Raw genomic sequence first — 26,811 nt, forward strand, 5'->3', positions numbered from 1 at the left:
AGTAATGGAAAGTGGATTAATCCGTTCCAGAGTACTTAAACTGAAGCGTTCATAAACTGAAGCGAACTTTCCCATTGAAAGTAATGGAAAGTGGATTAATCCGTTCCAGACGGGTCCGCAGAGTACTTAAACTGAAGCGTTCATAAACTGAAGCATGGGTGTAATTGGTTCCGGAAGTCTGTTCATAAACTGAAGCGTTCATAAACCGAAGCGAACTTTCCCATTGAAAGTAATGGAAAATGAATTAATCCGTTCCAGATGGGTCCACGGTGTTCATAAACCGAAAATTCATAAACCGAGGTGTTCATAAACCGAGGTTCCACTGTAGTTCAGAACACAACAGCTGGGCAGAGCTGGGTGGAGAACAGCTACCGGTAGGAATAGCAGAACAGGAACAAAGAAAACTGACTCCCCTTCACTGGAAAGCGTCCAGCCTATTTCTCCAAGGGCAAGGAGAGCTGATAAGGCTGCTACACAGAAACTCAGTGATGCGAGATCAGGTCACGAGAAGGGGAAGTGACAGGTCATATAATAGTAGAGTTGGAAGAGACCCCAAGAGCCAACTAGTCCAACACTGCAACGCAGGAATTTCAGCTAAGCATCCATGACAGATGGCCATCCAACCTCTGATTAAAAACCTCCAAGGAAGGAGAGTCCACAACCTCCCGAAGCAGACCGTTCCACTGTTGAGCAGCTCGCACTATCAGAAAGTTCTTCCTGATGTTGACTCAGAATCTTTCTTCTAACTTGAAGCCACTGGTTCAGGTCCTACCCTCCAGAGAGGAAGAAAACAAGCTTGCTACATCTTCCATGTGGCAGCCCTTTAGGTATTTGGAGAAGGGTATACTATCTCCTCCCAGTCTCCTCTTTTCCAAGCAAAAAATACCCAGCTCCTTCAACCATTCCTCATAAGCCTTAGGCTTCTAGACCTTTGATCATCTTGATCACCCTTCTCTGAACATTGTCCTGATTATCAATCATGTTTCTTAAACTGGGGTGCCCAGAACAGGACACAGTACTCCAGGTATGGTCTGAAAAAGGCAGAACAGAGGACTATTACTTCCCTGTATCTGGACACTAGACTTCTCTTGATGCAGCCTAGAATAGCATTAGCTGTTTTTGCTGCTGCAGCACACTGTTGACTTATGTAAGGCCCCTAGATCCTTTTCACATGTATTACTGGCAATCCAAGTACCGTGTTTTCCCTAAAACAAGACACTATCTTATATCGGGGGGTGTCTTATTTTTTCATTAAGTACCGTATGGTTCCAGGCGCCTGCCTCCTCCTGCCGCGGCCGGCATTGCTGCTGCTGGGTCCCGCTGGCTCGGGGGGGGGGGCAGCGCTGCTGGGCACTGACCCGGCAGGCCTCCTCCTCCTGCCACAGACAGTGTGCTGGGTCCCGCTGGCTGGGGCGCTTGGCAGTCTCACTCCACGCAGCACAGCACAACAGCAGTAGCCGGTTCCGGGCACCGACCTGGCAGGCCTCCTCCTCCTCCTCCTGCAGCCGACATGCTGGGTCCCACTGGCTCGGGGTATGTCATATTTTCGAGGTATGGCTTATATTGTGCAAATGCTTTAAAATCCTGCTACGACTTATTTTATGACTACAGTACGTCTTAAAATAGGGGAAACACTGTATTTCCTGTCTTATATTTGTAAAGTTGGTTATTCCTGCCTAAGTGCAGAACCTGACAGTTGTCCGTATCGAAACTAATTTTGTTAGTTCTCCAACCTGTTAAGGTAATCTTGAATCCCAATTCTGCCTTCTGCTGAATTAGCTACCCCTCCAAGTTTTGTGTCACCTGCCAATTCGATGAGCAACCCCTTCATTCCATCATCCAAGTCATATATAAAGATGCTGAACAATGGCCCAGGGCAGAACCCTGTGGCACCCCACTTGTCACTTTTTTTCAGGATGAGGAGGAACCATTAATGGGCACTATTTGGGTTCAGTCAGTCAGCCAGCCAGCCAGCCAGCTACCAACCCACCTGAAGGTAAAGTTAAAAAAAGATAAAAGAACCCTTGGACAATTAAGTCCACTCAAAGGCGACTATGGCGCTCATCTTGCTTTCAGGCCGAGGGAGCCGGCGTTTGTCCAGTTTTCTGGGTCATTTGGTCAGCAGGACTAATCCCAAGCGCACGGAAATGCCATTTAGCTTCCTGCCACAGCAGTACCATCTACTTGCACTGGCATGCTTTCGAACTACTCATCCAACCCACATTTTACCACATTCTCTGCAAGACGATGGGGGACCTTTACTTTCTCCCTACAACTGTTGGCTAATGTGTACCCTAATCCTTCGTGATTTCTCCTTTCTTCCATTTCTTATACATGCCCTTCTTAAATCTCAGCTCACCTGTAAGCTCCTTATGTAGCCACACCAGTTTCTTTAGATGCCTCCCACTTTTCTTTCTGGTTGGAATTGTCTGTCTTTGTACCTTCAATATTTCACCTTTCAGAAATTCCCATCCATCTTGGACTCCCTTCTCTTAAGTATTTCTGACCATGGGCTCTCACTCAGTAACTCCTTAAGCTTTTTGAAAGTTGTCTTCTTATAGTCCGACTATACTCTGCTTTCCCTTCCTTCTATATCATGAAACCCAGGAGGACATGATCACTTCTTCCCAAGTTTCTTGGTATTTCGACTTGGTCAATCAGTTTTGTCGTGATGAGGACCAGATCCAAAAGAGCAGGCAGCTGCCTCGTACTTTGAGGAGATGTGTGGATGTTTTATTGCTTATTCACCCAAGGCTCACTGATGGACCTACCAACAAAAGTGACTTACTTGGACCCTAACATACATTGTAACAGAGCTCTGTCTCCTGCAAATCCAGTGTTAGAAACTGAGATATGGAAGCTAGGAGCTCAATGGCACCTTAGACCTAGGCTATGGGCACAACAACAGAATGTTTCCTATGGCTCAAAGGAAATATGTAAAAAGGAATATGTAAAAATATATAAAAAACTAAGTTTGTTCTTGGTGTGAGCTTTCGTATGCATGCACACTTCTTCAGATACTTGTCAGGGTATCTCATACCAAGAACAAACATACCGTAGTTGGTCTCTAAGCTGCTACTGGACAATTCTATTTTTATTTTATACTAGCTGGCCCAGCCACGTGTTGCTGTGGGTTTCTGTGTTAAATGGACCCTTTTCTGTTAAATTGACCTTCAGTCTTCCTTCAGAGTCCCCTCACCTGCCCTGTCCCAACCCTGACTCCCCTACTGTAAGTTTCAAAAATAAGACTCCCCCCCACGCCTGTTCCTGAAAATGTCCCCACCCCCCACTGCTTTGGCTGACTCCGGGTTCTCCCCCCCCCCCATGGCTATGTGTTTCCCTCCTCCCTTTGTTGTGCCTCATCCCTGTGCCCAACCCCCCTCCCGTTGTGAAAGGCCCTATTCTGTTTGTTTTTGCCTGTGGCCTACTGAATGATGCAACCTACTCAGTTTTTCCTGCTTGGCAATGCTGCGGCCTATTGAAAAAGCTGGGCCTGTTTTCAGTTGGTTGCTGTGGAATTTTGTGATGTCATCTGGCAGCGCAGTTTTGGAGGCGGCAGGGTGTGATCAGCCTTTCTATTGGATGCTTCTGCAGTTTTCAGAACTTCTGGTGGTGACGTCTAATTTGGGCGCCACTTTTTGTATTTAATCATTATTTTAGGTGTGAAAGGTGTAGTTTTTTGATAATTTTTTAATGCCAGATCCCTCCCTGATGGACATGGAACATTGTGGCCAAATTTGTTACATTACGGTTCAGCAGTTACGGATAAAGGCTGTTACATCTGCGCACGCAATGCCTACATTTATATACAGTGGTACCTCGACTTACGAAGGCGATCTGCTCTGCGGTGCTCTTCATAAGTCGAAGTCTTCGATTGTCAAAGCACCCATTTTGCGCATGTACGAAGCGCGATTTTGCACTTCTGCGCATGTGCCAACTGCGTGCACCGCTTCTGCGCAGAACGCGTGCACGGCGAAAAGACTTCCGGGTTTGTCAACTTCGGAAGTCGAGTCGTTCGGATGTCGAGGTATCACTGTATATATATATAGACTAGCTGGCCCTGCCACGAGTTGCTGTGGGTTATTTGTGCGATTTCCCCTACCATGTGCCGATCCATGACGTATCCCTGCGATTCCCCCACTCCTCCCCTCACCCCCAGCTTATCCCTGTGATTCCTCCCTCATCCCCCACCCTCATCCCTGTGAATCCCCCAACTCTGTCCTTATCCATGACCTATTATGCCCCATCTCCCCCCCGAGCTTATCCCTTATTTTCCCTCTCCTCCCCCTAACCCCCCCACTTACCCATGTGATTTCCCTCCTCTCCTCCATCCAATCCAACCCCCCCCCCCCCGGTTATCCCTGTGACCCATTCATTTTGCACACAATCATTCCCCCAATGCGCGTTCTGTAAAATTTTGCCATCCCAACCCTGACTCCCCTACCCACGTGTGTTATGTGAAATAACATTTATTCTACCCAAAGGCACGGCCCTGTAAAAGGCCCATATTCAGTTGATTCTATGCTGCGGCCTATTTGGCCCCCCACCCCCCCAGCAGGCCCCTAAATCCACTCAGCCTAGTCTGCAAAGCCAAGGCGAGATACTGTGGAGAGGGCAGGTTTCATCCCTGTGTCTCCCCCCCCCCGTTCTGACCTATTACCTATCCCTGCCCCCTATTCGCCCCCCCCATCCCCCCAGGCAGGCTCCTACCTCCACTTGGCAATGTTGGGCCTTGTTGCTGAAAAAGGCCTGTTTTCAGTTGGTTGGGCCTTGTTGCTGCAAAAGGCCTGTTTTCAGTTGGTTGCTGTGGAATTTTGTGATGTCATCTGGTGGCGCGGCTTTCGAGGCAGCAGTGGGCGATCTGCCTTTCTATTCGATGCTGCTGGAGTCTTCAGAGCTTCTGCTGGTGACGTCTAACTTGGGCGCCACTTTTTGTGTTTAATCATTATTTTAGGTATGAAAGGTTTGCTTTGGGGGGGGGGAATTATGCCAGATCCCTCACTGATGGACATGGAAGGTTGTGGCCAAATTTGCTACATTACAGTTCAGTGGTTACGGAGAAAGGCTGTTACATCCGCGTGAGCAATGCCTACATTTTTATATATATAGATTTCTACTGCGTCAGACCAACATGGCAACCTACCTGAATCTAGGTTTGCAAAGGTTTCTCTTCTAAAGGCATGAAAATAAGCAAAGCCCACCTGCCCACCGAGCCTCGTGCAAATCCCCTGCAACAGCCTCCTCCTGTTTTTTCACCCACAGATGAAAGGCAGACTCCATCCGCCCTCACCCAAGATATTGTGGGGGGGGGGGAGCATTCTTTTCTTAACATGACAAGAAAAAGATGTTCCCCGCATGGTCAAGGTGACACGATTCCTATATGGAAATAAACACACCCACAATAAACATCTAAATGAGGGGTCAAAGGCCAGCTGTGCAAAGAAGACTCCATCTATTAAACAAAGGGGTTTCAATTGATCAGCCAATTATTATATGTGCATCTATTTGCACAAGACTTTTAAGAAATATGTTGTTTTTAGATGGTGCAGCTTTAAAAGAGCTTTCAGTAACCATGGTGAAAGGCAGGTTATCAGTAACAACGGTGAAAGGCAGGCTATTGCTTTCTATAGGAGCTTTGGGAACAGTCACATTCTTGGAGAATCAGCCTCATCTAACCAACATGCTTAAGTCTAATTAATGCAAAAAGGGGTTAATGCCAGAGACTCACCTATCCTGCCGGGCTTAGCTCACCTCAGGAGCATACCTGCCAAGTTGCTGTCAGAGAAATAAGGGACTGGGCCGGAAATAGCAGACCGGAAGTAGTGCTGCCGCCATTTTAGAACTGGGCGGAGCATGCTCAGAAGTGACTTTTGATGCTGCTTTGCCCAGTTCCAAAATGGCCGCCGCGCCAGAAGACGCACTGCAGCCATTTTGGAACTGGGCAGAGCAGCATCAAAAGTCGCTTCTGAGCATGCTCCGCCCAGTTCCAAAATGGCCACCGCGCCAGAATAAACCAGGAAAAAACAAAAAAATCCGTTTTTTCAGCTAGGAACAGCTGGAAAAACGGGGATTTCCCAGGGGAAATGGGAGACTTGGCAGCTATGCTCAGGAGGGATTAGGTAATCCAAGCTCAACATGTAAAGAGATTTTGAGCTGGTTATTGAAGCTCAGACCACATGGCTACTACAAGTCATTCTTGTGTTCCTATACCAATAATTTAGGAACTTTCATCACTAAGCCAAGTTTTACTGCCTTGTGTTTTCTGAATGCTGTATGGGAAAGCACATGAATCTGATCTTCGGAGAGTTTGAAAGAGCTTGGAAGTAAACCATTTCTAACTCAACAAACATGCTAAGGGAGGTGGGAAGTTGTGGAACTCACAAAGCCATATTTAAAAGGTCCAGCAGCCTATATTTCCATGCTTTATTTTGCTGTGTGTTTTGTGATTTTAAATTGCTGCTGGGGTTCTCTTACCAAAGAGTGTCATGAATTCTACTCATTATTGACCCAGAGCAGAACTCCAATGTATAGTTAGCAGAGTAAAAATTTAAACATGTTGCAGGATTCCCAAAAAATACACCAGAGGCAATTAATATTTCATCCAGCAGAGCTTTACTGCTACTGAAGACAAATGAGCATAATGGTCATAAATCCCATACATTCAAGATTGGCACTGTCCATAAAACATCCAGCTGCAGCAAACTTAACTTAAACTTACAATAACTTATTATAAGACTAAAACCGTAACACTATATAAAGAACATCACACCAGAAGGAAAGACAGAAAGAAGAGTGAAACCCACGCTCCTTCTGGCCTATTATTATAGCCAGCATTACCTTGACAAAAAGAGATAACAGGCCCAGTTTAAGCCAGCTGTACTCAGCTTCTCTGAAGCAATAACCCAAACATCAGGAACCTTCTGCTTGTTTCTTTCACACAGAGAAGCTTAGAATAGGACAGATCTCTACACATCAGATCAATACGTTCTGTACCAAGAAATGCAAACTGACCAAGAGCACTTACCCCAAACTTGGATCTTGGCATCCAGGGAATTCTCCTTTCTAGATACCTGTTTGGTCCTTGCCCCCAACACAGATCCCAAAAGGCCACTGAGGAAGATCATACATGATCAAAATGCATCTGATTGTTTATTTTACATAACGTGATCTGCCCTGCCTGTTTGCTTCAGAGGGGCTAATAGCAGCTGTATCCTTTTTCTGTTTTCTAATGAAATTATACCTGCAAACGTTTGAGTAATCAGCGCCCTGTTTTTAGCGTTATAAAGCGCATCTGCCACAACAGATTACAAAAGTTAAAATCTGTTAAGGCGCTGTCCTAGTTTGTAACGTTCAACCTTTTGAATATTATGCATCCCAAATTGCTGGGTGCTTCCTTAGGGTCAAAGTGTTGGCTGTGCAAAACTTGAATTGGATAGAAATTAAATAGAGTCTCAGAGAGCGTTTGCATCGTGGATATGTTAAGCCGGCTTTGCCCCGCCTGCGCAGCTCACCTTTTCTCCCCAGTGTGATTCAGAGAAGTTGGCACGACAGCACTTTCTAGCACTTCTTAGTTTTGCCAGCCTGGTGCTGAAGGGAGTCAGCCTTGGCTTATTCCCAATGAGGTCCCTTTTCCTTTTGCGACTCCCTTTTGCTTTCTTGGCTCCAGGAATCAGAATGCAGAACTCTTGAAAACTCACTGGATTTGTGTACAATCCTAGTGACAAAGGTGTACCAGCAAGCCTGCTCCTTCAGAGGGAGTGTGACCGCATCCCAAACAGGTCACTTGCCTATTTCCAAAATACAGGAGTGCCATAGCAGCTGGGAGGCAACCATGCCTTTGTCATGCTCCTCGACAGGGATGGGCGCTTAGTTAAAGCCCCTCACCCCACCTCTGTTTCCATGCAAGACACCTTGCAGCAAAGTCAGGGAATTTGTAAGCAGCAGGTGGTTTGGGGACCTGGAGAGCAGATGCCAAGGGAGCCCATGTTCTCCTTCAGAATGCTCAAGCACAGCAGAATGAAAAGCCCACTTGGCATGCCAGACCTCTGAGAGGCCAATTCCAAACGGATTGTTTTAATTTTTTTTAAGACTCATTTTACTCATTGGTTTATTTGTAGCCTAAGCTGCTCCTTTTATAGCTTCAGGCATGTATGCATGTATTTTTAAATGGAGAAAAGGAGGCTTTGTGAACGGCAACATTAAATGTTCCTAAAATACAAACTGTGCCAAGGTTAGATCCACTCAGTTGTTTTCTCGCTGCCTGCTAAATGCCAAGGTTAAGAGGCTTAGCTCAGACGCTGCTGAATATGGAGATAGGCAGGCGTGATAACGTCAGGCTCATCTTAGATGAAGGAACACTATGAATCCTCAGGGCTCACACTCTTCCTCGGTCCCCTTCCCACCTTCCACATCAGGATTTGTCCCCCCTGATCTTCATTCATAATTATTGGCATCCTTCTGTCTCAAGAGACAATGGAGTGAGCCTCTGGGGGTGAAGTCAGAGACGCTGCTGGGTCAGGTCAATGGCCCATTTAGTGCAGCATCCTGTTCTAACAGGGGCCAACCAGATGCTTGGGGGGAACCAGCAAATGGGGCTAGAGCCCTCTCTCCTCCTGCGGCTTCCAGCAACCGGCATTCAGAAGCCTTGCTGCCTCCAACCATCCTGGCGAGGAGCCATCTCCTCCATCCGTTCCTCCTGTCGTCTTTTAAAGCCATCGAGGTTGTCATCTTGCCCAAAGAGGCCCATTGTGGTGCGTGCTGCGCATCCAAAGTTTATGGGATTTGAAATAACTATAAAAAGTGGCCAGTTGTCTTTGTCCATGGAGTTTTCTTGGCAGGGATACTGGAGTGGCTTGCCAGTTCCTTCTCCAGGTGGATCACGTTTAGTCAAAACTCTCCACTATGACCTGCTCATAGCTTCTCTGAGTTATTCAAGCCCCTTCACCACAACAAGGCATTGATCCATGAAGGGGGTAAGGACCTAACAGAAGGGGGTAAGGACCTAACAGAAGCAGAAGACATCAAGAAGAGGTGGCAAGAATTATCAGAGGAATTATACCAGAAAGATATGGAGGTCTCGTACACCCCAGGTACTGTGGTTGCTGACCTTGAGCCAGACATCTTTGAGAGTGAAGTCAAATGGGCCTTAGAAAGCACTGCTAATAACAAGGCCAGTGGAAGTGATGATATTCCAGCTGAACTATTTAAAATTTTAAAAGATGATGCTGTTAAGGTGCTACACCCAATATGCCAGCAAGTTTGGAAAACTCAGCAGTGGCCAGAGGATTGGAGAAGATCAGTCTACATCCCAATCCCAAAGAAGGGCAGTGCCAAAGAATGCTCCAACTACCGCACAATTGCCCTCATTTCACACGCTAGCAAGGTTATGCTTAAAATTCTACAAGGCAGGCTTAGGCAGTATGTGGACCGAGAACTCCCAGAAGTGCAAGCTGGATTTCGAAGGGGCAGAGGAACCAGAGACCAAATAGCAAACATGCGCTGGATTATGGAGAAAGCTAGAGAGTTCCAGAAAAAAATCTACTTCTGCTTCATTGACTATGCAAAAGCCTTTGACTGTGTCAACCACAGCAAACTATGGCAAGTTCTTAAAGAAATGGGAGTGCCTGATCACCTCATCTGTCTCCTGAGAAATCTCTATGTGGGACAAGAAGCTACAGTTAGAACTGGATATGGAACAACTGATTGGTTCAAAATTGGGAAAGGAGTACGACAAGGTTGTATATTGTCTCCCTGCTTATTTAACTTATATGCAGAATTCATCATGCGAAAGGCTGGACTAGATGAATCCCAAACTGGAATTAAGATTGCCGGAAGAAATATCAAGCTCAGATATGCAGATGACACAACCTTGATGGCAGAAAGTGAGGAGGAATTAAAGAACCTTTTAATGAGGGTGAAAGAGGAGAGCGCAAAATATTGTCTGAATCTCAACATCAAAAAAACTAAGATCATGGCCACTGGTCCCATCACCTCCTGGCAAATAGAAGGGAAAGAAATGGAGGCAGTGAGAGATTTTACTTTCTTGGGCTCCTTGATCACTGCAGATGGTGACAGCAGTCACGAAATTAAAAGACACCTGCTTCTTAGGAGAAAAGCAATGACAAACCTAGACAGCATCTTAAAAAGCAGAGACACCACCTTGCCGACAAAGGTCCATATAGTTAAAGCTATGGTTTTCCCAGTAGTGATATATGGAAGTGAGAGCTGGACCATGAAGAAAGCTGATCGCCAAAGAATTGATGCTTTTGAATTATGGTGCTGGAGGAGACTCTTGAGAGTCCCATGGACTGCAAGAAGATCAAACCTATCCATTCTGAAGGAAATCAGCCCTGAGTGCTCACTGGAAGGACAGATCCTGAAGCTGAGGCTCCAATACTTTGGCCACCTCATGAGAAGAGAAGACTCCCTGGAAAAGACCCTGATGTTGGGAAAGATGGAGGGCACTAGGAGAAGGGGACGACAGAGGACGAGATGGTTGGACAGTGTTCTTGAAGCTACGAACATGAGTTTGACCAAACTGCGGGAGGCAGTGGAAGACAGGAGTGCCTGGCGTGCTCTGGTCCACGGGGTCACGAAGAGTCGGACACGACTAAACGACTAAACAACAACAAGTGCAGCGCTTCTTTGAACCATGGCTTCCTATGCCTGCTCTATGCGAGCAGCAAAGGGGGAGGGGGAGGACTGGACAGCCCAAATCAGCCCTTTCGGGCTGCCCAGTCCTCCCCTGCCGCTGCTGACAGTGGCCTAGAACCGGCTCCATTGGCTGGAGCGTGCAGTATCTATTTGGTATCTTCTTCTTTTTTTTGAAATTTACCAGCAGCTGCTGCATTTCCCACCCTAGGCTTATACTCGAGTCAATAAGTTTCCCCAGTTTTTTGTGGTACAATTAGGTGCGTGGCTTATATTCGGGTCGGCTAATACTTGAGTATATATGGTACGTTACCCGAAGGTAATGTAACCCGAGGGTCCATTGTAGACAGATAGATTTAACCAATAGAAAAACCACACCTGTTTGTTGAAGCCATACTCTGTTATCGAATTACCTCACTTGAGAATAGCAATATTCTTGTTCCTGGGAAATAAAAGGCTAGCTCCCTTAACACACAGATTTGTATAAGTGTAGACTCTGTTCTCCCATGTCCAGATTTGACATGGATAATGCATGTCATCTCTTTTCTTATTGCCATCGACTGACTGTGAATGGAGTTATAAGCAGTTCCTGTTTTTATCTGTAAACCGCCTTGGGTTCCATCAGGGAAGAAGGTGCCGTATAAAAGAAAGAAAGAAAGAAAGAAAGAAAGAAAGAAAGAAAGAAAGAAAGAAAGAAAGAAAGAAAGAAATACCCATTCTCCAGCAAACTTGAAATACCATGTTGTTTAAAACTGATAAAATGGTATTTTAAAAATAATGTGCAAGTATAATATTCAATCAATCAATCAATCAATCAATCAATGACTATGAATGTCCTGACCAATAGTTATCTTGTTGTGCTGAAGAGGCACTCACCATTATCTGATGGCTTGGTAGGCATCTGAATGTATTTGTTTAAAGCTGCAGAAAAGCTAGAAATAGACCAAATTTCTGTGCTAAAATGGGTATATCTGGCCTTCATAGCTTTACCGCTAACAGGGTATAATTGGAGGATCCTCAAGGTGAGCTCAGTGCTCCATCTCACAGCTTGAAGAAGAGATGGAATGTCTACCAAGCAGAAGCAAGCAAAACCAAAGATCTCAACCACAGCGTTCCAAATACCACCTTTCTATCACAGTATTTTAAAGGTTATAACTTAAAAGCAATGACAAACCTAGACAGGATCTTAAAAAGCAGAGACATCACCTTGCCTACAAAGGTCCGTATAGTTAAAGCTATGGTTGTCCCAGTTGTGATGTATGGAAGTGAGAGCTGGACCATAAAGAAGGCTGATCGCCGAAGAATTGATGCTTTTGAATTATGGTGCTGGAGGAGACTCTTGAGAGCCCCATGGACTGCAAGAAGATCAAACCTATCCATTCTGAAGGAAATCAGCCCTGAGTGCTCCCTGGAAGGACAGATCGTGAAGCTGAGGCTCCAATACTTTGGCCACCTCATGAGAAGACTTCCTGGAAAAGACCCTGATGTTGGGAAAGATGGAGGGCACTAGGAGAAGGGGACAACAGAGGACGAGATGGTTGGACAGTGTTCTTGAAGCTACGATCATGAGTTTGACCAAACTGCGGGAGGCAGTGGAAGACAGGAGTGCCTGGCTTGCTCTGGTCCATGGGGACACGAAGAGTCGGACACGACTAAACGACTAAACAACAACAAAGTAATTTTGGATTATGTGGAATGCTTTATCTGAGTGGATGTGGTAACAGAGTAATTTCGTTGTTCCCACAAGGTGACAATGACAATAAAGATTATCGTTATCAGAAATTGAAAGTTTGGCAAGTAATTACCCTTGGAAGTGACACACATCAAAATATAAGCTTCTCCATTGTACAGCATCTTCTCTTTCTTCAATGGTGCACAATGTCAGCATTTCAAGGAGAACAATGGTTGTCAAGTGTCCAAATGCTTGCACCTGTTGACTATAAAGAGGTTATTTGATCTTTCTCCTAGTAACCCTCAGTTCATATTTGAAGTGACATTTCCAGCTTGGATTTGCCCTGCTGAGGATCACAGAGGAAACAACCAACTTTCTGTCACAGGCAGGAACAAAGGCTGATAAAAGCTTACCAAGAAAGGGTTTTGGATAGCACCATGTAATCAGGAACAAGGGACTTTTGAGCATTAGTGTCAGTTTGAATTGCATGTTAAGACCCCCAAAGACCTCACAAATAAAGACACAGTTGACACCAATTTGAGTTTAAGATTATTTACTGGCATTAATTCTGGCCACAATTTTATCAATTACAGAATGTGAGTAGTTTGCTTAGGCATTGGTTCCCGACTAACTGCCCGTGCACCTTGGCAGGGCAGCCATTGACAACTGGACCACACCAGAGGTCAGTAAGGGAAAACTGGGGGAGCATTGGACCAGGCAGTCTCAAGCTCACCCCAAATGCTCCCAGGGGCTCTGGCGTGGCCCTAACACCTGAAAGGGGATTGGAGAAAAGCAAGGCGAGCCCCTGGATTCCTTTAACAGAATACCCCATTCGCGCATTGGGAGGGGCAGGTGTGACAACCTCCCCTTGACCACACCTTGAACCAATGCCTAACTGCCACACGAACACCTGTGCTTACCGCCAAACCACTCACACCTGCAACCAACACATCTGCAACCAACCCATCAACTCCACTGACACGTTGCTCAGCCAAACATCATTTCCAGCATTGGAAAGATTTACACCATCTGGCCTGTACAAGCCAGCATCCTTTAAAGTAATGCCCGCATGGTGGATAACAGAGCCTCCGAGGGCAACAACCTTCTTGCCCACGGCATGATCCACGCGCTTCCTGGACCTTTCGATGGCAGTTGGGCAGCGGCTACCAAGCCACACACGTCGCTGTAGAAATTCCGACCAAAATATTTTGAGTCCAGGGTGAGCAGCTGCCAGCTCTTCCAAGTCATTTTGCATGCGTAAACGCAAACTAAAGCTATGTACCAACGCCAAATCATTCTCGCCCAGTTGCACCACCATCGCTGCGGGAGGTCCTTCACAGGACACCTTTGCCTTCACCATTGGGAGAAATTCATCCCATCGCATTCCACATCTGGACATCCAGGATACGCTCACGTAATTGGGAAGGCCAAGATGGCGCCCCAGTCCAGACTCCATAGCCCGCAGACTGGCCCAGTGCACAATGCTGTGGCCGACAATCCAAATACGCACGGCTGCTAGACCTGAGAAGGGAATAACAAGCAGTCATCAGAACACGCACTGCTGGTGACGCTTCCTGACATAATCCTTGTAAGCGTCAGACTTCCAGCGTCCCATATTTTTTATCCTGTCAACCGACAGGCCCTGATGTGATGCTGTTGTGGCAGCACCTATGCAAAAAGAATGAGGCGCATATTATGTGGCTGACAAACCACAGGCTGAAATAGCTTTACACATCACCTGCGTAAACTGATGCCTAGCTAACGGGGCCCCATTCTCGTGCACTAAGAATGGGCCAGCCCCAGGGGGACGAAGAGCCACATATTTCCTGGTATCCTTAACCAGTCAAGGGCCTTCCCTACCAGTGGCAGGCAACCTAACCGTGGCACCTCTGCCCAATTGGTCAGTCTTGGAATTCCTGAGAGTAATGAAGAGTTCCACTGCTGATAACGATACATCCTGCAGCAATAGACCTCTGGAAACTCGACCCTGGGCAGATTCCAGCACCACTTCACCAACCCATAGTGCTCTGAAAAATGCAATGGATATGCAGCTTAAAAAAGTCCAGCCCTGTATTTTGTCCAGCAGATAAGTCTTAACTTACTGTGAATGCTGCACAGAAGGTCAAATGTGACAGACTTCCTCCCTAACGCTCTGGGAGATTGAAGCTTACTCCAGCCCTCCAAGGCTTTGCGCACGATAAACTCAGTGCAAGGGTCTTTAGAAAATAGTGATTTGCTAAAAAAATGAAATTGCAGCGGACTGAATCCTGATAGTCTTAGTGGCACGACCAAGCTGCAACAAGTGCGCCAAATACTGCAGCACTTGCTCAGTAGATGAGGACAAACTCCTACTGATAGCCAAGGATTGCGAGCGAAAGGCTAAGAAGTCAGTCCAGGCCTTCTTATACGACTTAACTGTTGAAGGGGAAACGGAAGCCGCTACTCCCCGTAAAACTAAATGCTGTCAAGGTTCCATAGATGATCCAGAAAAAAATCTGGCAGCTGCTGTGCATCCGGAGCCAGGGACCTGAAGCTCTCCAGATGAAAACAGGACAGAGCATCAGCAATGTCGTCGGAAGCTCCCATAATGAACCGGGCAGAAAACACAATATTGAACCTTACGCAGTGCAGAACGAAAGTGCATAAGAGGGCCAAGACTCTGCTGGAGCATGAAGACTGCTTTGCCAAAACACTCACCACTGCCTGGTTATTGGACCAGAAGCAGACCCGACGGTCCCTGAATTCCTTGGTCCAAATATGCAATGCCACTACAATGGGAACACAACAGAAGAGCCACACTGGGCTGTCATTCAGGGTTGTCATTCACAACTCAGACTCCGTCCCCCTCAGCTCAGAAACACGTCTGGCCACGGCAATCTTTGGGTCTGACCTAAAACCTGCTCACAAACTTTCTTTGCTGCTGCTTTTTGGTCAGACACACTTCCTCCCAATTATACCTACCCCACAATCTATTCATTATTTGCTTGTTTCATAAAATTTACACACCATCTGATTGTCGAACCAATAAACAAACCACAAAGTGGTTTATGGAAACATCTAAAATGATCAGTAGGAAGAATTACTAACAATTTAAGGCTTTGAGAATTCTCAAACAGAAACAAATTTAAACTCGCACCATCTTTATGAACATCCAGGTAGGCTTGCCTATATGGAAAGATGATATTAGCAGACTGGGGGTAAAGCACAGCAAAGGTACATGGCTGATATCATTAGGCAGGGAGTTCCAAAGTGGAGGTGCTGAGGGCTGCACTTCAGCTTTTCCTTGACATTTTGCAATAAATACTTGATTGTGAAAGGATCCATCCCCTTAATCCAAACCAACCAGCTTTCTCCTGGACCTCCCTTGCTTCCCTCCACCATCGCAAAATCCCATAATACTTATCCTCTGCCATATCTCACCTAGGATCTTTTCAAATAAACTCCTTCACTTGTTTTACAATGAGTATATTTTGGTTACTTTTTGTAATGTATGTTACCGTGTTTCCCCTTTTTTAAGACACCGTCTTATAACTTTTTTCCTCAAAAAAACCACAGGGTGGCTTATTTTCGGTGGGTGTCTTAAGTAAGATGCAAAGTGATACACAAAATAAGGAAAATATTTGGTGTGTGCAAGCAGTTTTGCATTTATTTCTATTCTGCTGCTGAGTCTAGTCTTCTTACAACACAAGGAGGCGGCTTGCCGGGTTGTCGCCCAGCAGCGCGCGCGGAGCGCCCCGAGCCTCTGGGAGCCGGAGGAGGCTTGCTGGATCGTTGTTTCCCTTGTGTTTCCTTGATTTCCTAATCCCTTCTTATCCCCGCCCTGTCCCACCCTAACCCTTCCCCACCCCCACTCCCACCCCCTCATCCTCCTAGAGCCATACCTTCACTGCGTGTTCCCTGCTGGGGGGTGCGGCTTGGGGGGGGTAATTTTTTCGGTTGCATAGGCTTCGTCGAGCGGCTTTTTAGCTGCTTGAAGGGGGAGCAGTCCAGAACGCTCCGTTTGCTTGCGCTGGGAGCGAGAGCGCTTTAGTGGCCGGGCTAATTTTAAGCTTTTGCCATGTTTTCCGTGCTCTAGGCTAGCGCTCTGAGCGGGAGCGCTCTAACCGCCGCCAGCTACCGGTATTTGGGCGGCAGGGTGCCATTTTCGCGCGCCTCAGGCCACGTGTCCAGTTTTAGGGCTGGCTTGTGGCGCCTTTGGAGGGGTGCTGTTGTGTGCGGAGGCTTCCACTCCCTCCCCCTCCTTTGTTGAGTCCATTGACAAGCGGCTTGAACCCGCTTGTCAGCGGTTCGCCAGGCTTTTCCTTGTCTGCGCTCTGACAGCCGCCAGTCAGCTGGGCTCGGGGAGGCTTTTGTGACAGCTGCAGGTCGCGCCTTTTTTGCCGAGGGAAGCGCGGAGCGGCTCCTGGCTTGGTGGCAGCGCTTCCTGTTTGGTAGCGTCTCTCAGTCCTCCGCCTTGCGGAAAGCCTCCTCCTCCTCTTCCCCGCCCCAGTTGTCTCCTTTCCTCGCTCCCCGCCTTTTCTCTCTCTCTCACACACACACAGAGGGAGAGACACCGTTCCGTGCGCACGGCTGCTCAGCCATTCTTTCGCGAGCGTGTCACAAACACCGCTCTCCTCCTCCCCCCACCCATCCTTTCTTGCGTGCGTGTGCATGCCTCCTCTGTGCTTCAGGTCAACAGCTCGGCGAGCGCGAGCACCGAAAGAGGGCCGAGCGCGCGGTGCTTGTGCCTCCTCCTGTTTCTCCCCCCCCCCGCCCGTGTGTGAGGGAGAAATTAGCAGTTGAGGGCGAGGACGGATAGAGAGCTGCACGGCGCTTCAGCAGCAGCAACAGCAGCAACCAGTTCCAGGTGCCGAGCCGCGGCAGAAAGAGGAGGCGGCGCGCGGAACGCCCTGAGTCTCCGGGACCCAGCGGTGCTCTATAGCCCTTTGAAACCTCCTCCTCCTGCTGTTGTGGCTTGGGGCGCTTGGGGCGCTCCGTGCTGTGTTGCTGGGCACTTTGTCGGTCCCGCTGCTGGGGCGCTCGGCGGTCTCATTCTAAGCGGCGCTGCAGCAGCAGCAGCAGTAGCCAGTTCCGGGCACCAACCCAGCAGCCCTCCTTTTCCTGCCGCGGCCAGCATGCTGGGTTCTGCTGGCTCGGGGTATGGCTTATTTTCGGGGTATGGCTTAATTCCGCAAAAGTGTAAAAATCCTGCTACGTCTTATAAAATGACTACGTCTTAAAATAGGGGAAACACGGTATTGCTGAGTTCAAGAACTTTGCCCAAAAAGGTTCTCCATATTTTCACCTTTTAAAATATGGCAACCCTTCTCTCTTCCTGCCCGGTCCTCTTTGAAAGCTATTCAAAGGTTGGAGAATGCACTGAGCTTGGAGAAGGGACGGGCAACAAAGCCCTGCACATGACCTCCAGGGAGGATCTCATATCAGGGGCTTCTCCATCTCACAACAGACTCCTGCGGAGTCGTAGCCCATTTCAGTGGGACTTGTGCAGGAGCAGCTCCTTGTGTTTTACACTCAGTGGGCTTTGACTGTAGGAAGCCAGGCTTAGGCCAAAGGACCCCAATGAAATGCCCGCATCTGTTGTCACCTGAGCTATAGCTCGCCATGCAACCCCTGAACATTGAGAACTGATGGAATCATATAATAGTAGAGTTGGAAGGCACCCCAAGAGCCAACTACTCCAACCCTAGGAATTTCAGCTAAGCATTCCACCATCCAAGTCATATATAAAGACACTGAACAATGGGCCAGGACAGAACCCTGTGGTAGCCCACTTGTCACTTTTTGCCCAGGATGATGAGGAACCATTAATGGGAACTCTTTGGGTCCAGTCAACCAGCTACCAACCCACCTAAGGTAAAGGACCCCTGGAAAGTTAAGTCCACTCAAAGGCGACTATGGAGTTGTGGCGCTCATCTCGCTTTCAGGCCGAGGGAGCCAGCGTTTGTTTCATAACTGTGTCCACCTTCTTACCTGACTGCACCCAATTGACTGTCAGTCTGGGTGGCTGCACCAGCCACTCTGTGCAGCTTCAACAAAAATACAGCATCAAAACATTCAAAGTTTGCTGATCTCTTTGACAAGCGACAGGAAGCTGTTCCACAGGGCAGGGCAGCAACAGGAAGGTGTTCCACAGGGCAGGCACCACTACAGGGAAGGCCCTCTCCCTGTTTCCCTGTAACTTCACTTCCAGCAATGAATAGACTGCCAGAAGGCCCTCGGAGCTGGACCTCAGTGTCCAGGCCGAGCAACAGGGGTGCAGTCACTCCTTCAGGTATACAGGGCTGAGGCCGTAGGGCTGACGGCATTCCATGCCTGAAACCCTGGAGAGCTTCTGCCAGTCAATGAGGCAATACTATGCTAAATGGACCAGTGGTCTGACTCCGTATGATGCAGCGTCCAGCACCAAAAGGGCCCATGTTCAGTTCCCAGCATCTCCAAATAGGACTAGGAGAGACTCCCTGCCTGAAGCCAACAGTCCGTGCAGACCATTTTTTCTCAAATTCCCAGCTGTTGTTGGACTACAACCCCCACCATCCCTGATCACTGGTCCTGCTAGCTATGGATTATGGGAGTTGTAGTCCGACAACAGCTGGGAATTCAAGTTTGAGGAACATTGATATAGAAAATACGGAGCTCAGGTGGATCAACGTAGGACAGTCCAACATTGCCAAGGGCTTCCCAACCACGTGTTGGACCACCCTGGACCAATGATCTGACTCCGTATCACACAGCCTCCTAGGAGGCTACAGCAGGCCAATTGTGAGGGGGAAACGGGCATTCCTTCGCCTGCTTTAGGGATGGCTGCCCTAAGGAGTGGAATTCCTTTGCGTAGTGAGGAAGACATGGTCACAGGCAAGCAGTACCTGCAGAGGCAAAATGTCTGCTTGCAGGTGGGGTCTGAATCCAAAGTGTCTACAAACAAAGGTGAGAGGGTCCTGCTGTTGCTGCTGCTCACCTTTCAAACTTGAGACCCAAACCAGCCCTGATTGATATACCTCTCTGCTGGAGTGACTGGATAGAATCACAGGACTGTAGAGTTGGAAGGGACCAAAGGGTCATCTACTCTAACCCCCTCTAAATGTATAGTAACCTCAAACCCAGTGGGAGCACAGGGTGGTGAGGGTCCTGTCCAGAAAGAAGATAAGAGTGGAAAGGGCACTGAGGCTACTGCACTGCGTGCCCAGGCGCAGACCCCCACCCCTCCAGGAGTCAGTCCGAGAGCAAGGATTGCACACGACGATGTATTTTGGGATTTAAAATGGCCGCAACTTTATTAACAATTTCAGACGGAGGAAACCTTGGCTTAGGCACCAAGCATGTATCCCTCTCAGTCCCCATGACGGGGCACTGAGGAACAGCAGGGTTAATCAGATCAGAAGGGGCATTGCAAAACGTGTTTACGCAGCAAGCTCCCCCCTCGGCCACACGAGAACCCACAATTCGCCACCAACCACTCAGTCCTCAATCAAGACCTTATCCCTGCTGACACTTCTGCCAGCCACACATCATTCCCAACAACAGACAGATGGACCCCATCCTGCCTGTACAGGGAAGCATCACGAGCTTAAATGGTTGGGTGGGACGGTGATCCTTCTTGGCCACTGCAGTCTGGACGAGCCTACTGGCCCTCTGGGTGGCAGCTGGGCAGTGGCTACCACACCATACATGTCACAGCAGCTGCTGCAACCACAATATTTTGAGTCCAGGAAGAGCTGCCGGCAACTCTTCCAAGTCCTTCTGCATGCGGGTCCGCAAGCTGAAACCAGGAGCTTCCGGCAGATCAATCTCACCCAGCTGCACCACCACTGCTGCAGGAGTGCCTTCCGCAGACACCTTCAACCGCAACGTTGGGAGAAGCTCCTCCCAATGCATTCCTCATCTGGACACTTGGGAGACGCTCACGTGGTCAGGGAGTCTGAGCCAGCATCCAAGTCCAGACTTCGATGCCCACCGGCCAGCCCAGTGGGCAGTGCTGTGGCTGACTATCCAGACATGCAGGGCAGACGGACCTAGGAATGAGACAAAACATTAATAGCTGTACCTCAATGCCGCTTCCTGACGTAACCTTTGTACATGTCCAATGGGACCCCATTCTCATGAATCAAGAAGGGGCCATCCCCAGAAGGGCCGAGTGATAAATATTTATTGGCATCCTTACCTGGACATGGGCTGAGCTCTCCAGTGGCAGGCAGCCTCATCAAGGCACCTCTGCCCAACTGGTCCATCTTGGAATTCCTGATAGTGGTGACGAGCTCCCCTTCAGACATCCTGCAATAACAAGCTCCTAGAGGCCTGTCCCTGTGCTAACTCCAGCACCACTTCGCCCACACGCAGTGCTGCAAATCGGGCATAAAAGGTCAAAAGTGACTGGCTTCCTGCCCGGTGCTTTGGAGGGCTGAAGTTTACTCTAGCCCTCAAGCGCCTTGCGTACTACAAACTTTGAATATGTGTCCTTAGCATATAAAGATTTGCAAAAGAAGGAAATGGCAGAGGACTGAATCCTAATGGACTTAACAGCTCGACCCAATTGCCACAGGTGTGCCAGACACTGCAACACCTGATCTGTTGATGGTATCAAATTACATTCAATCTCCAACTGCTGTGAGTGAAAAGCTAAGAAATCAGTCCAGGCCTTCTTATAAGACCGCAATGTAGGTGGTGAAACTGAAGCTACTACTCCCTAGCTTCAGACTAGGTGCTGCCAAGGTTCCAAAGATGAACGAGGAAATATTCCGGAAGCTGGCGGGCATCCGGAGCCAGGGATCTGAAGCGCTCCATCTGAAAACGGGATACAATGTCAGCAATATCATTAGTTGCTCCAGGGATGAAACTGGCAGAGAACACTATATTAAACTTGAGGCAGCACAACACGAAGTTGCGCAAAAGGGCAGAAACTCCACTAGAGCGCAGACTGCTTTGCCAAAACGCTCACCACAGCCTGGTTGTTGGACCAAAAACAGACCTGTCGGTTCTTGAATTCCATGGTCCAAATGTGCACTGCGACTACAATGGGGGGAAACTTCAAGGTAGGTTAAATCATGTGTAATTGATTTGCCTACCCATGAGAGCCAGTGTGGTGTAGTGGTTAAGAGCAGTAGACTTTTAATCTGGTGAACCGGGTTTGCTTCTCCACTCCTCCACATGCAGCTGGTGGTTGACCTAGGGCTAGTCACACCTCTTTGAAGTCTCTCAGCCCCACACACCTCACAGAGTGTTTGTTGTGGGGGAGGAAGGGAAAGGAGAATGTTAGCCGCTTTGAGACTCCTTCGGGTAGTGATAAAGCGGGAAATCAAATCCAAACTCTTCTCTTCTTCTTCTTCCAAGGCTGAGCACACCACCGGCCCCAGAAATAGAGCCCAAAACCCAAGGATCCAGCTGCATCAGAATGGACCTGGAAATCACACCTCAAGTTCAAAGTATCCTGCCACAAGGATACCCCTTTAAATTCCCTAAGGAATTCCAGCCAAATCTTGAGGTCCACCTTGACCTCGCTAGGCAAGCAAACCCTATGATGTGGATACCTCAGGCCAGTTGAAAGCCTGCCAAACAGGCGCAAAATGAGCGACCCGGGGCGACCACTCTACAGGCAAAATTCAAGTGATCCAGCAGGGACTAGATTTGCCTAAGGGTAACCTTTTCCCGGGGCAGAAAATCAATAATAACGTCACAGAGGGCAGACCATTTTTCCTCCGGCAAGGAGGATGTCTGTGCAACCGTATCCAGCTGGATACCCAGATAGGACAACCTTGTAGAAGGGCCCTCAGTTTTATCTGCTGCCAATGGGACACCCATCTCACTGGTTAAGGCACTGAATGCCTGCAACAATAGCAGGCAATCATTAGAATCTGCTGATGAAATCAACAAAAAATAGTCTAGGTAATGGGACACACCCCTCAAGACAGTCTTGGCATGCAATGCCCAGTCCAAAAAGGTACTGAAGGCTTCAAAATATGTGCACAAAATTGAACAGCCCACAATGTATCTACAGTAATAGGCTTCCTTATGTCTAGCGATGCTAAATTGTCGAGAATATTCTCCGGAGAATATTCTCACCTCACATCACTACAGTGGTACCTCGACTTACGAAGGTTTCGACTTACGAAGTCCGCAAACCCGGAAATATTTTTGCCGCGTGCACAGTCTGCGCATGCGCAGAAGCGGCACGCGCGGTCTGCTCATGCGCAAAATGGATGCTTCGACTTACGAAGGATTTGACATCCAAAGAGCGCTGCGGAACGGATCGCCTTCGTAAGTCGAGGTACCACTGTACTTGTGTCGGGCACTGCTGGGTGTGCACGTCGCCATCCGGCAATTTTTAACATTTGCTGAATAAGAGACAGCTGCCCTGTGAAGGCTCATGGTATTAAGGGCCAGGCCTTTCAATTTAAGATACACCATATATTTCAGCACATCGGATTCCCTAGCTGAATGTGCGTCCAACGCTGGTTCCACCCTCCTTTTACGGCCACAGACCAGATGAAGCCCGCTCACCCTTGGTCTACTCCTCTGGCCATGCCCCCCACAATGCCAATTTGTCTATTTCAGGGACATCCAACTCCCAATAGTCTGCAATCTACTCACAGTATAAAAAATCTGGCAGTGATCTACCAAAGTTGTAGAGGTTTTTTTTTAAGGAATCCACAGTTGTTGAGATTTTTGGGGAAGGCACAGTTGTTTTTGTTTTTGCGGGGAGATCACTGAGGGGCCAAAGATCTACCAGGAACACCCCACAATCTACCGGTAGATCACAATCTACCTGTTGGACATGCCTGGTCTATTTGAACTGGGGTTTTGGCGGGCACCCCATCGCTCTGCGGCACAGAGGGCAGGCCCAGCTCCAAGAGCCGGGGTTACCCCATGCCAGGCCGCAAATTGGGCCCACCGCCAGATGGGTGAGCTTTGGAAAGGTCAATGTGCAAATAATAAACTATAATGTAAAGAGCCAAATCCCTCTTCAACTGCATTGGAGGAGCTGCCGCATTACTTGAGGGTCTTCTTCACACCTCGGGGGGGGGGGTCTTCCCTGGCCCTTTATTCACAAGCTCCCTTGTCTACATGCTTGGAGCAATTTCTGTTTATAGAGCTGCCCAATAAAACACAGCCCCAAAAATTTCGGGGTATACTAGAATGTCAAAGGGAAGGGTGAACTGAGCCCCCAGAAAACTATTTCCTGAGTTATATGGTTTCCAAACCAAGAATTGGACTAATTTCTGTATCTACCCACAGAACTTCAAGGGGTTAAACAGCAAGGCCTGCACTATTTGCGCTCATTCCACAGTCTTGCACGGGCCATTTCTTTGTACAGACATGCCAGAAATCCACTGTCTCAGGTGCAAAGCCTTGCATTGTTCGGTGCTCTCCAAGGAGACAGCATGTTCTCCTGCATTTTGCCATCCTGTGAATTTTCTGTTCTGACGTCTTCAGTTTTTGCAATCTTTCGCACCAACTTCAGGAATCCATGCACACAGCTGGGTTGGAACAGGCCATGTTTTTCTCATTGGCAGCTTCCTAGAGTCGACAGGCAGGGGCGTAGCAAGGGGGCAATGGGGGCGGGCCGCCCTAGGTGCCACCCTGGAGGGGGGGTGAGACTCGGCACACACACACCCCGCAACTCCCAAGCCGAGCCCCGCCGCCCAGTAAAAAGCCTTGCTTGGCACCGGCTGGAGAAGCATCCCCTCCTGCCCCTGGATGTGGGGTGGGGAAAAAAGCGCGATGAGCAACCAAGAAAAAGAGTCGGGATTGCCAAGAGGTCGGGAGGAGAGAGGGCGAGACGAAGAAGCGTGATTCTTGCAAACGCTGCCTTCCCGGAAGCGCTCTTGGAAGGAAGCCTAGAGGACGCACACCGGCGAGGTGAGTGCAGGAGGAAAGCGAGGAGGGGCTGCGGCGGTGAGGAGATCGGCCAGGAGCTGGGCCAAGGAAAATCACCCGCGGAGGAGCCTGGAGAGGGGAAACGGGGAGGGCTGCCCGTCCCTTCCCCATCAAACTCCTCCCCGTCTGGGCAGCCCCGGGGTAGATTGCAAAGCACGTGGCCGCGCGGGGTCTTTGCCGGGTGCCCCTCAGCCTCCTCTCAGTGAGAGTCCTTGCACCCTCTGGGTTCCCCTCATGGCCAACCGCCCCCCTGCGAGAGGCGAGGTGTGCCCAGGCTGCCTGCCTGCAGGGCTGTGGAAGCATTGAGGTGAGCTGGACATGGCGGCGGTGCCACCTCCAGCTCCCTCCCTCCCTCTCGCCTTCCACACCCCAGTTAGGCATTGTTTGCTGGCAGCTGTCGGGCAGGTGAAAACTGGTGCGGAGCAGGGAGGGAGGGAAGGCTCCGCTGCTGGTTTCGTGTTTTGTTGGTTTTTTTGAGGGGGGGGGCACACAATGTTTTCCTGCTTAGGGTTCAATCATGTCTCCCGGCTGAACTTCTTTATTTTTTGCCTCTTTGCCTCCTTCCCCACCTCAGAGATCCCCTCTGTTCACCCTATTTCCTCCAAGATAGGGCCTAGAGTAAATAAATAACGTCGCTCGGAAAAATAAAAACAAGGGATGCCCTTTTCTTTCCAAGGCCATCTGGGTGTGTGGGTGTGTGTGGGTGTGTTTGAGGGGTGGGATGGGGGAGACAGAAGGAGGGGAACCATTTGCATTTAAACAGTTTGCTCCTAGCAGACAATGGAGATAAAGAAAAAACAACATTCAAATGGTAACGACAAAAATATTTGGGAGACAGGCACTTTGTCAACTGGGAATCGCCTGGAGGTAATCAAGTCCACAGTTGGGTGTGTGGGTATTTCCCCCTCCCTCCTTTCCTCTCTCCTCGAAATGTGATGGAGAAAGGAAATACACACTTTACTTTGTGTATTGAGGACTTTCATGTAGGGGCCTGAAGAGTCCTTTCCCAAACACCCAAACTTCTTCCACGTGCCGTTTGTTGACTAAATGCCCTTGTCTGAGAGATTTAAAGCCATCTTCCATGTACTTCAGAGCAATCAAAATAAATGCCCGGCCACGGGACGTCACAAAGAATGTGATCACCCTCTTTGATTTTCCCCAGTGCACGATTAATCTTTGCAGGCGCACTGATGTCTTTCCAACAAAGCCTCTGCAACAGAGCAGACCAGATGATCTCAGCTCCTGGGAACTGCTCGATGCACCAGACCAAGTCGCTCTGTATGTTCCTGTTGAGCTCTATGCCTTTCTGTGTGCCCAGGTGATTCTCGCCCATCTGCAGGGTAACATCTGGAGGGCCGCTGCCTGCTGCCAAAGCAGGGGCACCAGCCGCTCCCTATTCATGTCCTCCTAACCCAGCCACACGACGTGCAGCCTGTGACCCAGCCCAAGGTGGGATCCTCTCCCAGACGCCAGCATGCACTTCCTTGCATGGCACACAACTGTGTCCAGAAAACCTTATGGGCAGGGGCTGCAACTAAACAAACAAAGTCAACATAATGCCGCCAGTGATGCCTCCAAGTACCCCTTTGAGTGCAGCCTATGTAGCTCAGTTGGTAGGCCATGAGGCTCTTGATCTCAGGGACAGGGGTTCAAGTCCCACATTGGGCAAAATATTCCTGCATTGCAGCAGGTTGGACTAGATGACTCTCGTGGTCCTTTCCAACTCTACAATTCTATGATTCTATAATTGTAGGGAAATGACTAGCACCTCCCTGGGGCTGTGCTACTGACTTTTCGAAGCCCCCCAAGGCAGCTGATGAGGCAACCCCAGCTGTCCTAAAAAAATGAGACCTATAAAGCATCCATGCAAGTCCTGCAATGCAGCGGGTTGTACTAGATGGCCCTTTGGGTTCCGTTCCAACTCCACAATTCAAAGGATTTGTGATTCCATTAAAGAATGCTCACCCCACCCCATATGACTGAATAAAGAGAACACTCTGGTGCATTTACAATCCACTTCAATCACCCAGACTGGTGACCTGCAAGCAAATCTCTGACTCACCCCATGTCCATGGCAGTGCTGGGCTATGTCAAGAATAGGGGATCCTGGTGCCATCCAGGTGCTGTTAATGGAATCATATAATTGTAGAGTTGGAGAAGTCCCCAAGAGTCCTCTAGTCCAACTCCCAGCTCCCATAATCCCTGACCCATAGCAAAATATCTAGATGTGATACTATCCACAAACTCTCTGCGAAAGAGAACTGGAGGATTATAAACTCTTGCAAGCCTTTCCATACTCAGTTACCATACTTGAACACCTGTAGCTTCCTGTTCAGCAAAACCTCAAAAGACAATATAAGCAACATGTGCCCTGACACAACCCTGATCTGACTTCATTACTTCCGTTTTCCTTGAGAATCGCTTGATTCTCCATCAAGCTGTATTTGAAGCACAAAAGATCCATCCACAGCAATGAGAACACCTAAACAGCAATGCTCCTGGCACGGCTCTTGAAGCCTCAACTAGAACTTATCCTCACTGGCCCGAGAGTCAGCGTGGTGCAGTGGTGAGAGTGCTGGACTAGGGTCAGGGAGACCCGAGTTCAAATCCGCACTCAGCCT

General features: G+C 48.7%; 1 protein-coding gene across 11 annotated transcripts in view; it reads right to left on the bottom strand.

Moving 5' to 3' along the window:
* Positions 1-12,864: 12,864 nt before the first annotated feature.
* The window catches only part of LOC118079504 (serine/arginine repetitive matrix protein 2), a 129,821-nt gene continuing 115,874 nt past the window's right edge, over positions 12,865-26,811 (bottom strand). For 9 of the 11 annotated variants that reach the window (XM_060278306.1, XM_060278307.1, XM_060278305.1 and 6 more), the window contains one exon: positions 12,865-13,843. In XM_060278306.1, the coding sequence (XP_060134289.1) occupies positions 13,254-13,843 (590 nt within the window). In that variant the 3' untranslated portion in view covers positions 12,865-13,253. Of the gene's footprint in view, positions 13,844-16,173; positions 21,101-26,811 lie in introns of those variants that run through there. The other 2 variants (XR_009558104.1, XM_060278309.1) reach the window with 2 other exon arrangements.

The sequence above is a fragment of the Zootoca vivipara genome, chromosome 9 (assembly GCF_963506605.1).
Source record: "Zootoca vivipara chromosome 9, rZooViv1.1, whole genome shotgun sequence".
NCBI classification, from domain to species: domain Eukaryota; kingdom Metazoa; phylum Chordata; class Lepidosauria; order Squamata; family Lacertidae; genus Zootoca; species Zootoca vivipara.